The following is a 15,737-nucleotide window of genomic DNA, read 5'->3' as shown; positions in this document are numbered from 1 at the left end:
CAAATAGACATATGAAAAGATGCTCAGCTTTACTAATCACCAGAGAAATGCAATTCTAAACCACAATGAGATACCACCTCACACCTGTCAGAATGGCTGTCATCAATAAATCAACAAATGAATGTTGGCGAGGATGTGGAGAAAAAGGAAACTTCTTGTACTGTTGTTTGGAATGCAGATTGGTGCAGCCACTGTGGAAAGCAGTATGGAATTTCCTCAAATAATTAAAAATGGAGCTGCCTTATAATCCAGTGTTTCCACTTCTGGGAATATATGAGAAGAAACAAGAAACACTAATTCAGAAGAATATATGCATCCCTATCTTCATTGCAGTGTTATTTACAATAGGCCAGATTTGGAAGCAACCCAAGGGTCCATCAGTAGATGAATGGATAAAAAAAGCTGTGGTACATTTACACAATGGAATACTACTCAACTATATATATTAAAAAAGAAGGAAATCTTACCCTTTGCAACAGCATGGATGGATCTGGAAAGTATTATGATAAGAGAAATAAGCTAGTTAGAGAAAGATAAGTACCTTATGATTTCACTCACATGTGGAATCTAATGTACAAAATAAACTAACAAACAAAATAGGAACAGACTCATAGATAGAGAATTGACTGACAGCTGCAGAAGGCATGGGGATGTAGGTCTGGGTGAAAAAGGTGAAGGAATTAAGAAAAAAAAAACCCTCATAGACACAACATTGTGGTGATTTCTAGAGGGAAAGGTGGATTGGGAAAGGTAAAAGGGGGGGGATAAATGGTGATGGAAGGAGACTTAACTTGGTATGGTGAACACACAATGCAATATAAATGATATTTTATAGAATCGTACACCTGAAACCTATATAATTTTATTAACCAATGTCACACCGATAAATTATTAAAAAATAAAATAATTTTTTTAGAAAGCCAAGGCAGCCATAAAACTCCTTGAATTTGACCTCAAACAAAATATACTTTAGCACAAAATACTACTAGAAACAAAAAGTCATTTCATAATGATAAAAACACCTATTCATCAGGAAAATAAAGCAATTATAAATGTATATACATCTAATAACCAAGCCTTAAAGTACATGAAGTAAAATTTGACAGAATTGAAAGCATTAACAGAAAGTGCCACAATTATAGCTGGAGAATTCAATACCCTGCCTTCAAAATGACTAGACTGAAAATCAGCAAGGACACTGAGGACTTGAACGACACTATCAACCAACTTGACCTGATGTTTCACCAGACGATGGCAAGAATATATACTCTTCAAACACACATAAATCAAATTTGGTAAATCTAAAAGGACTGAAATTATACAAGGCATATTCTCCAAGCATGGTAGAATTAAGTTAGAAATTAACAACAGATAGAAATTTGGATATCTTCAATATCGGCATACCTTGGAGATACTGCAAATTCAGTTTCAAAACACCACAATAAAGTGAGTCTCATGAATTTTGGGGTTTTCCAGTATGTATTAGAGTTATGCTTATGCTATACATTGGTCTATTAAGTGTGCAATAGCATTATGCCTAAATATTTATATACCTTTGTTTTAAAATACTTTATTGCTAAAAATAAACCCCTATTATCTGAGCCTGTAGGAAAAATGGCACTGATACACTTGCTCAACAAACGGTTGCCACAACCTTCAATTTGTAAAAAAACAAAAACAAAAAACAGTATCTGTGAAACGCAACAAAGCAAAGCACAATAAAATGAAGTATACCTGTATTTGGAAACTAAATGATACTCTTTTAAATTATTGATGGTCTGAAGAAGGAATCTATAAGGAAAATAGAAAATATTTTGCATGCTGGATTATAGTTGATAATAGTTGCTAAGAGAGTAGATCTTAAAAGTTCTCATGACAAGGAAAAGAAATTGTAACTGTGTGGTAATGGATGTTACCTAGACTTATGATTATTTTGCAATATATACAAATATTGAATCATTATGTTGTTCACTTAAAACTAATATATGTATTTCAGTTATACCTCAATTTAAAAAAGGAAAAATGCCTACAGAAAAAATTCTCAAATCAACAGCTAAAGTTTCCACCTTTAGAAACTCAAAAAGAAGAGCAAACTAAATCTAAAGCAAGCAGAGGAAGAAAATAGTACAGATTAGAGTAGAAATTAATGAAACAGAAACAATAAAGTCAAAAGTCGACTCTTTGAAATAAAGTCAAAAAAATTTACAAATATTTAGTTAGTTTGACCTAGAAATAAAAGACACAAATGAACAAAATTAGAAATGAAAGCATCCCTGGCTGGTGTGGCTCAGTGGATTGAGTGCCTGCCTGTGAACCAAAGGGTCACTGGTTCAATTCCCAGTCAGGGCACATGTCTGGGTTGTGGGCCAGGTCCCCAGTGGGGTATGTGGAAGGCAACCGCACATTGATAATTCACTCCATCTCTTTCTCCCTCCCTTCCCCTCTCTCTAAAAATAAATAAATAAATAAATAAATAATCTCACAGAAAAGAAATGAGAGCAAATTAGAAATAACTATTGACCCTACAGAAAGCAAAAGGACTAAGAGAATATAGATATAATCAGCAACTCTGTGCCAAGAAGTTGGTAAATCTAAGTAGTTATTAAATAACAATAACATCTAATGTTTTAAAAACTACACTAATACTAAAATTCACAATAAAAGTAATATGAAGATGCTTAGAAAAAAGTTAAAGCATATCAAGTCATTTTTTTTTTTTGTTTTACACAGTTAGATTGTTGTTCATGGTCAAAGTGATGAAAATGTCTCATGCCCATACACCCCTTTCTGTTCCTGTTGATACTCTAATCCTATAAACTGGAGGTGGGAAGGGTTAGACTTGAAAGATGGACAAGGTCTAGATCAGTGGCTTCCAAACTTTTAAAATTGTCACACTAGTTGACATTGTGACCAGTGTGTGTACATAAAACAGAAGACAGAGTTCCACAAAGTAATAACCTTTGTGAGTGATCACTATGGTACCTTACATTCTGTTCTGCTTTATTCTATTTCCTTTTTTATATCACTTCAGAATATTTTAAATTGATTTCATGATCCATATGGTCTGAAGATGTGAATAACACTGGTGAGAGTGTTCCTGAGAAGTCCTGAGTGTTCACCTCTCCTGTTTTAACAATTGTTATGATACTAAGTCTAAAATTAGGTCAAAGTAAAAAGGGGAATGAATGAGAAAAGATATGATAGGGAATGGTTAGTTAGTATAAGGATCTTTGAGATCTTCTCAGTTAAGAATATTTTGTTAGGTAAATGTTCACTGTTGTTACTAGCATCTTCCTTTCTGTCACCCAAAACAGAAGGCTGGATTCATTTTCACAACCACCTCTTATTGAATTAGTCATCCAGTTCTGTGGATTCTTTCCTCACAGTGTGTCTCATATCTTTGTTCTTCTTATTTTTCTTTTTAAAATGGAGATATAATTGACATGTAACATTGTATAATTTTAGGTATACAACATAATTATTTGATATATGTGTATATTACAAAAATGATCAAGGTTCTTGATTTGTTTCAGTGCAGGACTGAAATACTGAAAAACTTTAGCCTTTGCTAGAAAAATAGGGGAGTATGAATGCTAAAATTTTAAGTGTAACTACTAAAAGAATATAAACATAATGAATAACCTCCAAATTGATAGGGGGAATAAGGAAAACTCAGTGTAACAGAAGAAACAGAGGAAAAAAAAACACACAAAAAAGGAAGTTAAATGGGAGACAAAATTAAATGGGAGAAATAAGCCCAAATATTGCACATTATAATAACTACAAGTGGATAAAGACTCTGATATTAGATTTTAAAAATCCAGCTTCATGTTCTTTAAAGAAACATGGTGAAAATGGAAAGACTCCCGAATGTTGAAAATGCAGGAATGGGAAAAGTTATAACAGGCAAATATTTCAGTAGATTTAATAGTAAAGAATAACAAAGTTCACTGAGACTAGGGAAATCTCATCTCATGCCTCAGGAGCTTGAAAACAATAATTTTAAAAAACATTTGTGTTGTATTCATAGTTAACCTAGGAAGTCCTTTTTTTTATTACATAGGAGCAGACTTTCATTCTTAGAGTGAAAATACATATTCTTTCATCTTATACTTTTAAAAGAAGGAACAACTTTTCTTACACTGTCATATAATAACGTGCATGAATCCAGATGGAGTAGAGAGTAAGCAGAGAGTCAGGGAGCATGATGACGTGACCACATTCACATGTTACAGCCACCCCTTTGGCTTCTGCTAAAGGATAGGTCACACAGGGCAAGGACATCACCTAAATTTCCAAGTGAAAAATGCAGACTACAAAGTAATATACACATTGGACTGTCTACCTTAAGCTCTAAATAATTGCTGGAATATCATCAAACACCTATACTGAAATCATTAGCAATCATCTTGAGCGGTAGAATTATTGGTAATTTTCTTCATTATACTTTTCTGGATTTTTCAAAATGATTATAATGCAGCATTTTTACGATGTTACTTTAAAAAAAGTTACTTTTAAAAAGTAGGATTTTCCATAAGCTTTCTTTAAGTAAAAATAGGGAGGACAGCTGAATATTCTAAGATCTGAAAACACTAACTTCTGTGGAAATTCAACAGTATTTCAAATGGACTGAATATTGAAAACAAAACAAAATCTGATTTCTTTCAACCTTTAATAATTTTAAGAGACTGAAGTTCACCTAAATACTTTGGGGTAATATATTCTTCTAGGAACTTGATCAAAATGCCACTGAGAAAGTCCAGGCAATGTTCACAGCCATTGATGAGCTCCTGTATGAGCAGAAGCTGAGTGCACACACCAAGAGTCTACAGGAGGAGTGCCAACAGTGGACATGCAGTTTTCCTCACCTCAGGTATTCATGGCCAATACAAAGATGTGAAAAGCAGAATTCCAAAGAAACTCGAATTTGGAATCTTTCTGGGCATGGCTTTGAGAGTGAATAAGGTCACACAGTGTGAAGCTGCAATGGAAAGAAAACTCCAGTTGCTGGCAGTTTCTCGGAGTTTTCATAACCATGAATATGTCACCCTGAACCAGTGAGACAGTTTCTGTGTTTAGCTAGGATCTGTGTATCATGGCTGTGCAAAAGCCCTTCTTTTGAACAACACAGTCAGAAAATATGCTTGTTGACACTCTTATCTACAGGGAAATTTTTACATATAGTTGAAAGTACACATAAGCTGTTAGAAATATTTCCTTAGAAACCATATTAGTGCACTTAATACATATAACTTAAAATTTATAAAGCTTCCTGTTCTTAGGAATACAATTCATGGTTTTCACTATTTTGGCAGGTTTAAAGAAGATTATTTTAGAGGATGGAGAGAAAATTACAAGTGTTTGCTCAGTTTCTTTGGATTTTTGGGGGGGGAGGGGCTATAATAGCTTTATTTTTTTCCATGTCTTTCCTATGGAAGAGACATACATCTGTAATAAGGTTCTGTATTCACATTTTCTATGAATCATTCTTAATCAATTATCAGACTAAATATATACTGGACTTCTATGTAGAGCTATCAAATTTGTTCTAAAAATACCTACATTTTGTGTTTATGACAGGTAAGGGTGGTTAATTGTTTTTTATGTTCACTTTGAAGGATTTTGGGTAAGCAGATAATCACTCCAAGTGAAGGTTATGGACTGTATCCCAGATCCCCTTCTGCTATTTCAGTTTCACATGAGGCAACACTGTCTCAGGAAAGAGATTCTACTATGTAAGTATTCTAATATCTAAGTATTTATGTATCTGAATGCCCAAGTTCTACCAGTTATATTGAGGAATTAAAATACTTCTTCCTACTTTTTTATTTAATAAAGGACAGCAAATTCTGTAAGACTGACCATAGTCTTTGTGCATATTAGAATTGTTATATAATTTTTTTCCAAAAGTGAGACATTCCCTAGGGTTTAAGGATATTTTTTGGGGGGGTGAGTGTGTGTGTGTAATCTATACCTATATTCATCTATCTACAGATACAGGAAGTTAGTTCTCTCAGACTAAATGGGTAGATAGACTGCTTTAAAGAAATTTAGGAGTCTGAGAAATAGACCTTAAAATTTTTTTGAAGAAGTGATTTTTGCTTAAACATGTAATACTAGCCCTGGCTGGTGTGGCTCAGTGGATTGAGCACCAGCCTGCAAAGCAAAGGGTTGCTGGTTCGATTCCCAGGCAGAGCACATGCCTGGGTTGTGGGACAGGTTGCCCGGTGCGGGGTGCATGAGAGGCAACGACACACTGATGTTTCTCTCCATCTCTTTCTCCCTCCCTTCACCTCTGTCTAAAAATAAATAAATAAATAAATAAATAAAATAAAAATAAGTGCCATGTAATATTATTTACAACTTAATCTCTTCATAGAAGTTAAACTGCTGTTAGTTTTTTAGCTTAACAGGGGTAATTAGTATATTAGTTAAAATGGCTAATTCTTTGGAGCAACTCAAACTGTTTAAACAGCAGCAAAATATACCCAAATAGGATTATTTCAAAACCTATGCTTACCCTTAAACCTACTGTAAAATATCATAGTTTTAATTCATTTCTTAGTGTTCCTATACTTTTCCCTAAGACTGTAGTTTCATTCACTATTTGATACCATCTAAGAATTGTCATAATACTTACTTTTGCTGGCTGTTTTGCTGTAGTAATTTCATCAGTCCACCATCAGTCCAACATACTGTCTTAGGCCAGTTAGGGTTATGGGATCTGGGTTATCAACTAACTGACTTTTGATCAGAAATAGGAATTGTTTGCCTTTCTCAAAGTGACATAAACTTAAGTTTCTGGTCACAAGGCTGAGCTTGCTTTTTAAAGTTTTCCCTTTATATAATTTTCAAATTTTTACAACTAATGTGTCCCACAGAGATGAAGTATTCATTAATTCTTACTGACAAAAACTGCCTAACTCATGTGCTGTCGTTAAAATACATTTTTCTGATCTGTTAGTATAAACTTTATATATGTACCTCATTCTGATTTTATAGCTATATGTAATAGTTTCATCCAGAGATTTCATCTCGAAGGAAACAAAGAGCCAAGTCTAAGCAGTGCGCTCCCCCGAGGGGCCGGCTCCTCCGTCCGCAGCAGCAGCAGCAGCGCACTGCAGACCTCCTTCCTCCCCTCTCAGCCTCTCAGCCTGCAGACCCCACCCTGGCTGAGCCTTCTTTTCAGTTTCGCTTTTCTTTTCTGGACTATTTGACTTACAGTTTTCAATAATTACTTTTATTTACTATTGTACAGATGAAACAAATGCCTATCTCTACACAGATATATACTTAGATGAAACAAATTGTCCAGCTTATATTAGCATGCCACTACATAAGGAAAGCAATAACAATTTAAACAGAATTCATGCTATTTACTTTCATAACTACTACTTTGTCCATGTGTGATATTTCCTCTCGAGTACCATATGAACTCATAGCATTTCAAAATATTTATGTTTTAATTAACCATTATGATTGATGTTTCTATTGTTACAGCTAGGCCATGTCAAGCTAGTTCCTTTGTTTTTGTCTTGACTATATTCTTGCTTTCTGGTTACAGTAGGATGTTCCAGGCCCATTCTAATTTTTTCTTCCTTTACACCATGCTAGCCAAGGAAGTTTTCCCTGACGTTTTCTTTATGGCCCAAGACTTCTCACAGAGTTCCAGATATTACATTCACATTCCAGGTAGCAGAAAGAGGGAAAGGCAAATGTCAAAAGGGCAACCCTGACAGCCAAACAAGTTCTCCTTAAACAGCCTTCCCAGAATCCCACGTAACAATTCTGCTTATATCTTATTGGCCACATCTGGCTGCAAGGTAGTGGGAAATGTAGCCTTTGAGGTGGGTGTTGCTCTCCTGAATTAAACTGACATCTACTAGGAGAGAAGGAGAGAATGGATGTTGGGGTATCTAGCATTCTCTGCCACATATATATATATAATTTTTGAAATTACTGTATATATTATGTAATCTTTTTATACAATCCTTACCATTTTATTCTGGGCTCTTTCTGTTTTCTCCTACAACATTAATTTAATGACTGTATAGTGTTCCATTGCATTAATATACCATTATTTAAACAATCAATACCTAAACCTGTATTTTGAAACTGTTGGACTAACTTTAACCCTCGGCAATTGATGTCTCTGTCTTTCTATCATCAATTCTGTGATGATAATTTTTATAGCTTAACCTGGTAAGGCATATCCTTGAAAGATATCCCTACAAACCGAATCACTGAATTAATGGGTATATTTATTTTAAGACTTCAAATATGTATTCCTGAAATGTCTTCCAATAAGATTTTACCACTAACCTTGGTAAAAAGTAACATAGATTTATTCTTTTTCTTCATTAAAAAAAGGATAAAGAATAACACATAACATGACTTGGTTATATTTGATATTTAGTTAAACTAATAGCCATTTTTAAAATTTGTATTGCTCAAATGATCAACTACCTCCTTCCTACCTGCTACCAATCCGTAGAGACCATGATCTTGACCGAGACCCCAGCTGCCTTAGTCACCATGAGTAGTGAGTGTTCCTCTATGTAATCCATCCCCTGAAAGCCACCAGAGAACCAGGTCTTTAATCATTTGCTCACCTGTGACTCTGGACATAGTGATACTTCCTCAACTAAGAAACCCTTTCTTTGTTGCATTAAAAAAATTATATTGCTCAGATCTGACTGACTTTCTCCAATGTAAGCTGGCTGAAATGAGTAAGTCATCACATATCCATTAAATACTTGGGCTTGAAGAGAAATTTAAACATTATAAGTAAGAGAAGATCCCTGCCCTTATGGAGCATGCATTTTGAACAATGATGGAATTATGGAAATAAGCATATAATCTCCTGAGGTGCCTTTAAAGATGCAATTATGAATGTAAATATTCTTAGATTAAAAAAAAATTTATAGCCCTGGCTGGTGTAGCTCAGTGGATTGAGCGCGGGCTGCGAACCAAAGTGTCGCAGGTTCGATTCCCAGTCAGGGTACATGCCTGGGTTGCAGGCCATGACCCCCAGCAACCACACATTGATGTTTCTCTCTCTATCTCTATCTTCCTCCCTTCCCTCTCTAAAAATAAGTACATAAAATCTAAAAAAAAAATTAAAAAATTATTTTATAGTCACAGTTGTTGCAACTGAAAAGATACCAAGCAGTATTCAATACTTCATAATACACCTAAGCAGGTAAGTGTATGGCTAGTATTTATTCTTCCTGTTCTGAGGATTCATAGGCATTAAGGTTTATGGTAGTACAGGAAGGTGTCACCAGGACAAGGACTTGAAGCTAAAACTCGTGTGACTGAGTTGCTGTGAGAACTGATTATTTTGTACATAAGTATTATTTGCCTTTTTTCTCTCCCAGATTTGGTATCAGGGGAAAGAAGTTACACTTTTCAAGTCCTTATGTTCATAAAGCATCTTCCATTGCCAAACCCCCTAGCCTGTGTTCTATGGGAAAAGAAGAGGAAGACTGTGTAATCCTCTCTGAAGGGATAATAGAGGAATATCTAGCATTTGACCACACAGATACGTGAGTTATATGTCTTTTAAGCTATTTACTCCTCTCCTCTTTGATGTATTAGTATCTACTTTTTCTAAAGTATGCTACCAACATTACCTGTAATTAGATTTATGTCACTTTTTGTTACTGCTTTTCTATTACTTCTCAGGTATCCAGAGTTCATGTGCTTAGTTGATATAAATCCCTATTACTTCCACCTATCAGACTTCCTTATGTTTTTTCTTCCCGCATATATCATTTGCCTCTTCTTGACAGTAAACATTTTTAGATGAATTAATTTTTTTCTTATAATTAATTAATTTTATACAGTAGGTTCAGCAAATGATTTTGGTGTAACATAGATAAACTGTCTGGAAAAAATAAGGTTCCTAGTTTATTCTTTACATAATATAAATTTCATACATATAAAAAATTTAAATGTGACAAGTGAAATCATATAAGTTTAGGGAAAAAAATAAATTATGAAAGATTGTTTTTAAAAAATAATTTGATCTGGCTGGGTACTCAGTTGATTAGAGTGTCATCCTGATACATCAAGGCTGTGGGTTAGATCCCCCATCAGGGCACATACCGGAAACAACCGATGAGTGCATGAACAGGTGGAGCAACAAATTGATATCTCTGTCTTTCTGTCTCTCTCTCAAAAAAATAGTCAATAAATAAAAAAATAAAACATAAAAATAATTTGGGAATAGGTAAGGTCTTCCTAACCATAACATAGAATATACAAGTCATTTAAAAATTCTTTAAAATAAGTATAAAAAGTCAAACAGCAGATGACAGACTGGAAAAACATATGCAGTTCATACATACACAAAGACTACTTTCCTTAATATGTACACATCAATAATAAAAACACTAAGGACTAAACAGGCAAAGAACATGAATAGTTCACATAAAAAGAAAATGGCCTTTAAACACAAGGTGAGACAGAAGTAGGTTTACAGTTGTTCACATGGAAAATGATACAGTAATTAATAAATAATACAAGAATAAACTGTTTCATGTGCTCCCAACTAGAAACCTACTTTTGCCCCACTCTATATATGAAATGAAATTGTCTCATTCACAAGTGGGGATTCAAATTAATACTATAATAAGATACTACTTTATCTGTCAGACAATAAGGCAGAGAATAAAAGTAGTGTGATAATTACTTGAATGGGAAAACAGACATGTTGTTTTATCACTGGAGAATTACACTACCTCTTTAGAGGAGAGTGGGAAATATCTTTCAAATTGAAATGCATAGGTCCTTTGACATAATAATCCTATTTATAGGAATTCACCCTGCAGATATAATACCCATGTAGCTAAAGAACTAAGTACAAGGATATTAATTACAGCATTGACTCTAAGAGCAAAAAGTTGGTTGATCGATAACAGCTAGTTAGATGCATTACATATACTGGATATATCCAGTGGAATACTCTGCAGCTGTTTTTTAAAAGAGGCAGATTTATGTGTACTGATAGGGATCCATGGCCAAAATACATTGTTAAATAAAGGAACACCGTGCAGTGCAGTGTATAATGTAACTATTTCTCTGGGCTGATGTATAATGTTTACTTTGGGGAATGGGCGTTGGGGGAAGAGATGTAGGAGGCTTATTTTTCACGGCATGAATACATTTCTACAATTTGAATTGTTCATCATGTGAATGTGTTATCTCCTCTAAAAAGAAATATAAATTTAAATATAATTAATACTAATTAGACTTCCTTCCCCAAATGTTCTCCTTGGGAAAGGAGCTTTGATTGCCCTGCATAAACCTCTTAGGACCCTTCTTTCCGCCAACAGTTTCCTGTTTAGTTCTGAGACCTCTGCTGCCCCGGGGGTAACTGTCACTGTAGACAGAAGCTGAGAGATCTTTCTCCCTACCCCAAGCCAGTTCCAGAATTGGCTTTGCCTTAGTTTAGAATACATCTGTCATAGTAAGCACATCAGCTAGTTCCCCCCACCGCACCGCCAGAATTGTGGGGCTATTGGTACTCTCTGCCAGAGAAGAGAGACCTGGCTACCTGGGAGTTTCGGAGTTACAGATACACAGTCTCCAGAAGAGCCTCAGAGTAGCTTCCTGTGCTGTTGGGTTTCCCTCTTTTTCATTTCCAGCCAATTGGCAAATGTTTATTTGGATTAGTAAAAGTATTTTAATAATCTATGTTAACTGTTTTTCTAATGAATCATTGCCTTAAATAATTATGGAGCATAATCACAGTAATGTGCACATCATTAAATGTGTGATATTAATATGAATCTAAATGTTATCCAATTACAGCCTTGGTTGGTGTGGCTCAGTTGGTTAAGCACCGGCCTGCAAACCAAAGTTCACTGGTTCATTTCCCAGTCAGGGCACATGCCTGGGTTGTGGGCCAGATCCCTGGTTGGGGACATGTAAGAGACAACCAGTCAAAGTTTTTCTCCCTCTCTCCCTCCCTACCCCCCTCTATAAAAATAAATAAATAAAATCTTAAAAAAAATAAATTATCCAATTGTAACAAAAAAGATGATTTCTGTATGCTTGTCACAGCTTGTTACTCAATTGGCAACGCTTATCTGTTTAAAGCTAAAAAATCACAATTATTCTCAGTCTTATTTTTCTTGTTCTATTTTTGGCAGAGTAGTGGGGTGGGGTGGGGGTAATAATGGAAATGCAGTCTCCTCTGCAGTCTCCCTTTGTTCATAGGGTAGCTTAAAGCATGTGCTATATATGCTAGGCAAGGGGTGGGGGCAGGGGCACAAGTCACACTCCTAAGGAGCACAAAGGACAGTGGTGAGCATTCAGTGAAGAATAACCATGAAGTCTTTCCATCTTGCTTCTGTTACAGGGAAGAGGGGTTTCATGGAAAGAAAGCAGAAGCAGCTACAGAGAAACAGAAATTAGGGTATCCTCCCATTGCTCCATTTTACTGCATGACAGAGGATGTCCTTGCTCACGTGTTTGATGACGTGTGGAGCAAGGTCCTGAGCTGCATGGAGCAGTTGACACGTACTCACTGGGAGGGATTTGCTTCTGGTAAGGATCTTTGTGAAACAATATAAAAAGACAGTTGTGTATGATTTCCAAGCACTGACCAGCCAGTTAGACTATGTGCTTCATTAGTGCAAAGGACTAGTATTTATATTTCCCACAGAAACTAAGAGATATTTAGAAAGTGTTTGAGAATGAATAGATGAGTAACAAGGGCTAGTCTGTGGTGACTAGATGGAGATTATGCTTTCTCTTTGAATATAATTATTTGTGATGATAAAATGTGTAAGTGGCAAATACATCTTTAAACTGCTTTATTGAAGAATAATGGATATAAAATAAATCGTACATATTTAAGGTATACAATTTGATAAATTGACCTGTGTATAAACCCATGAAACCATAAAAAAGCCAATCTAGTGAACATATCCATCACCTCAAAATGACCTTTGTGATCCCTCTCTCCTGCCTTTGCCTGACCCACCATCCCCAAGTGGCAGCTCATCTTTCTGTCACTATGGATTTCTTGTTTTACAGAATTGTATATAAATGGAATCATATGGCATTTACTCTTCTATCAGTTCTTTCACTCATCATGATCGTTTTGAGATTCATCCATGTCCTTGTGTGTGTCAATAATTTATTCCTTGTATTGCCGAGTATTCCATTGGTCCTTATATAATGTATTTATGCATTTATTGGTTGATGGACATTTGTATTGTTTTCAGCATTGGACTGTTACATGTAAAGATGTTATGAACACTAGTGTACAAGAATTTTTTGGAAATATATTTCCTTTTCTCTTAGGTAAATGTCTACAAGTAGAATAGTTGGATTATATGGTTAAATGTTTATTTAACTTTCCAAGAATTGTTTGTGTTGGTTTTCTGTGTTGCACAAAAAATTATCACAAACTTAGCAGCTTCAAACAATATATATTTATTATCTCACAGATTTGTGGGTCAAAAGTCCAGGAATGGCTTGGGTAGTCCTCTACTCGGGATCTTAAAAGGCTGCAATCAAGGTGTTGGCCAGGGCTGGGTTCTCTTACAGAGGCTCAACTACAGTAGAAAAGGATCTGCTTCTCCTTTTGTGTGTTCTTGGAAAGTTTCAGTTTCTTATAGATATAGTAGTCATGACAGTTTTCTTCAAAACTGGCAAGACTGAGAACTAGTGTGCTAGCAAGACAGAAGCTTATATAATATAACATGATCATGGGAGTGACTTCCCTTCACTTTTACCATCACCTATTATTCAGAAAAAAGTCACAAGTCCTGCTCATCTGCCCACATTCAAAGAGAGGGAATTACACAAAGGTGTGAACACCAAGAGGTGAGCATCATAGGGGAGCCACCTTGGAGTCTGCCCACTACAATCCTCCCACCGGTCCCCAGTGATTCATGTGCTCCCACATGCAAAATACATTCATCTCCCTTCTAAGGTTCCCAAGAGAGTCATCCTAAATCAGAAGTCCAAACATCTTATCATCTAAATCAGGTCCTTCTATGAATGAACTTCTTGGATGTAATACATTAAATAAGTTATTGGGGCACAATTCATTTCCATCCATAGACCTGTGAAACTAAAGGTTAGGTACATAGGTATGTAAACATCTAACTATGTAATCTAACCATTTCACTCCTAGAGACAAGTTAATCTGACTCCATATCCAACATATAACAGTGGGCCAGAGAAAGGATAACAGTTATAGACATTCCAGTTAAAAAGCAGGGGAGGGGGATGGAGAGTAAAAAGGGATCCATATGAAATTCTGAAATCCAATTGGGAAAATATTGGGAGTTCCTTCATTAAGTTTCAAAGGCTGGAAATAATCCTCTCAGCTCTCCACTCCACTGTCTGGGCTCTTGGTTTCACCCTGAATCATCTTTCTCATGAAAGGTAGCACATGTTTGCAGCTAGTGTAGATTTACCAGGCTGATTCCTACCCGTAGAATTGTGGAGGTCTGACAGCCTTCTTTCATTTAGAGTCTTTTGCCATCTAGAGAGACTGAGAATTTCCAAATTCATCAGGTCATGGTTTCCTTATGTTTAATAGTTTTTCCCTCAATTTATCATTCTCATCTTATGTTTTATTATAAGCAGGAAGAAAAAAATCAGGCCTCACCCTCAACACTTTGACTGGAAATCTCTTTAGCTATATAACCAAGATCATCACTTACAAGTTCAGATTTTCACATTATTACAGGAGACCATTTCACTAATCTTTCTGCCACCAAATAACAAACATCTCCCCTCCTCCATGTTCTAATAGAATGTTCCTCATTTCCTTTGGAGCCATCCCCTACAGCATCCTCCAAATCCAGATTTCTACTAAATCTGTTCAAGGTAATTTATGCCTTCTCCACCATGCTTCTCAAATTTCTTCCAGCCTCTGTCAATGAACAATTGAAAGGGAGATCAAGAAAACAATCCATTTATAATAGCATCAAGAAGAATAAAACACTTAGGAATAAACTTAACAAAGGCAGTGCAAGAGTTGTACATTGAAACCTACAAAGCATTATTAAAAGAAATTAGAGAAGGCCTAAAGAAATGGAAAGATGGCCGTGTTTGTGGATGAAAGACATAATATCATTTAAGCTGGCAACACCCCCAAAATAGATCTACAGGTTGAATACAATCCTTATAAAAATTCTAACTGCCTTTTTTTGCAGAAATGGACAAGCTCATCCTGAAATTCATATGGAAATTCAAGGTACCCTGAATATACAAAACAATATTGAAAAGGAACAAAGTTGGAGGAGTCACACTTCCTGATTTTAAAACTTAACACAAAGCTACAATAATTTGAAACAGTGTGATACTGGCATAGGACACATTCAGAAGTCCAGAAATAAACCCACACATCTATGACCAATTGATCTTCAACAGGAGTGTAAAGATCATTCAATGTGGAAAAGAATAGTTTCCTCAATAAATGGTATAGGAACAACTAGATAGCCACATGGAAAAGAATGAAGTTGGGACCTTACTTGACACCATATACAAAATATCAACTAAAAATGGAAAAAAAGACACACATTTAAGAACTACAACTATATAACTCAGAAGAAAACATTAGAGTATATCTTCATGATTGGCATGAGCTTATGTCTTGTAGTTTTCTTCATGTTCTTCTGCTTGGAGTTTGTTGAGCTATTTGCATCTATAGGTTTATTGCTTGGTGTGGAATGGATTCTTAGATATGACACCAAGTCCACAAATGA

The 15,737-nt window shown here is 35.4% G+C and overlaps 1 protein-coding gene across 8 annotated transcripts in view; it reads left to right on the top strand.

The window, feature by feature from the left end:
- FAM149B1 (family with sequence similarity 149 member B1) overlaps positions 1-15,737 on the top strand; it is a 60,390-nt gene that overhangs the window by 25,546 nt on the left and 19,107 nt on the right. For all 8 annotated transcript variants that reach the window (XR_004903395.1, XR_004903390.1, XR_004903392.1 and 5 more), the window contains 4 exons: positions 4,731-4,873; positions 5,619-5,735; positions 9,381-9,548; positions 12,368-12,555. Coding sequence is in view for 1 of the 8 variants with exons in the window: in XM_028513134.2 (XP_028368935.1) it covers positions 4,731-4,873; positions 5,619-5,735; positions 9,381-9,548; positions 12,368-12,555 (616 nt within the window). In the remaining 7 variants the exon portion in view is untranslated. The remainder of the gene's footprint in view (positions 1-4,730; positions 4,874-5,618; positions 5,736-9,380; positions 9,549-12,367; positions 12,556-15,737) is intronic.

This window comes from Phyllostomus discolor, chromosome 5, assembly GCF_004126475.2.
Source record: "Phyllostomus discolor isolate MPI-MPIP mPhyDis1 chromosome 5, mPhyDis1.pri.v3, whole genome shotgun sequence".
Taxonomy (NCBI): Eukaryota; Metazoa; Chordata; class Mammalia; order Chiroptera; family Phyllostomidae; genus Phyllostomus; species Phyllostomus discolor.
Note: the sequence above shows the minus strand (reverse complement) of the source record. Positions and strands in the feature narration are given on the sequence as shown.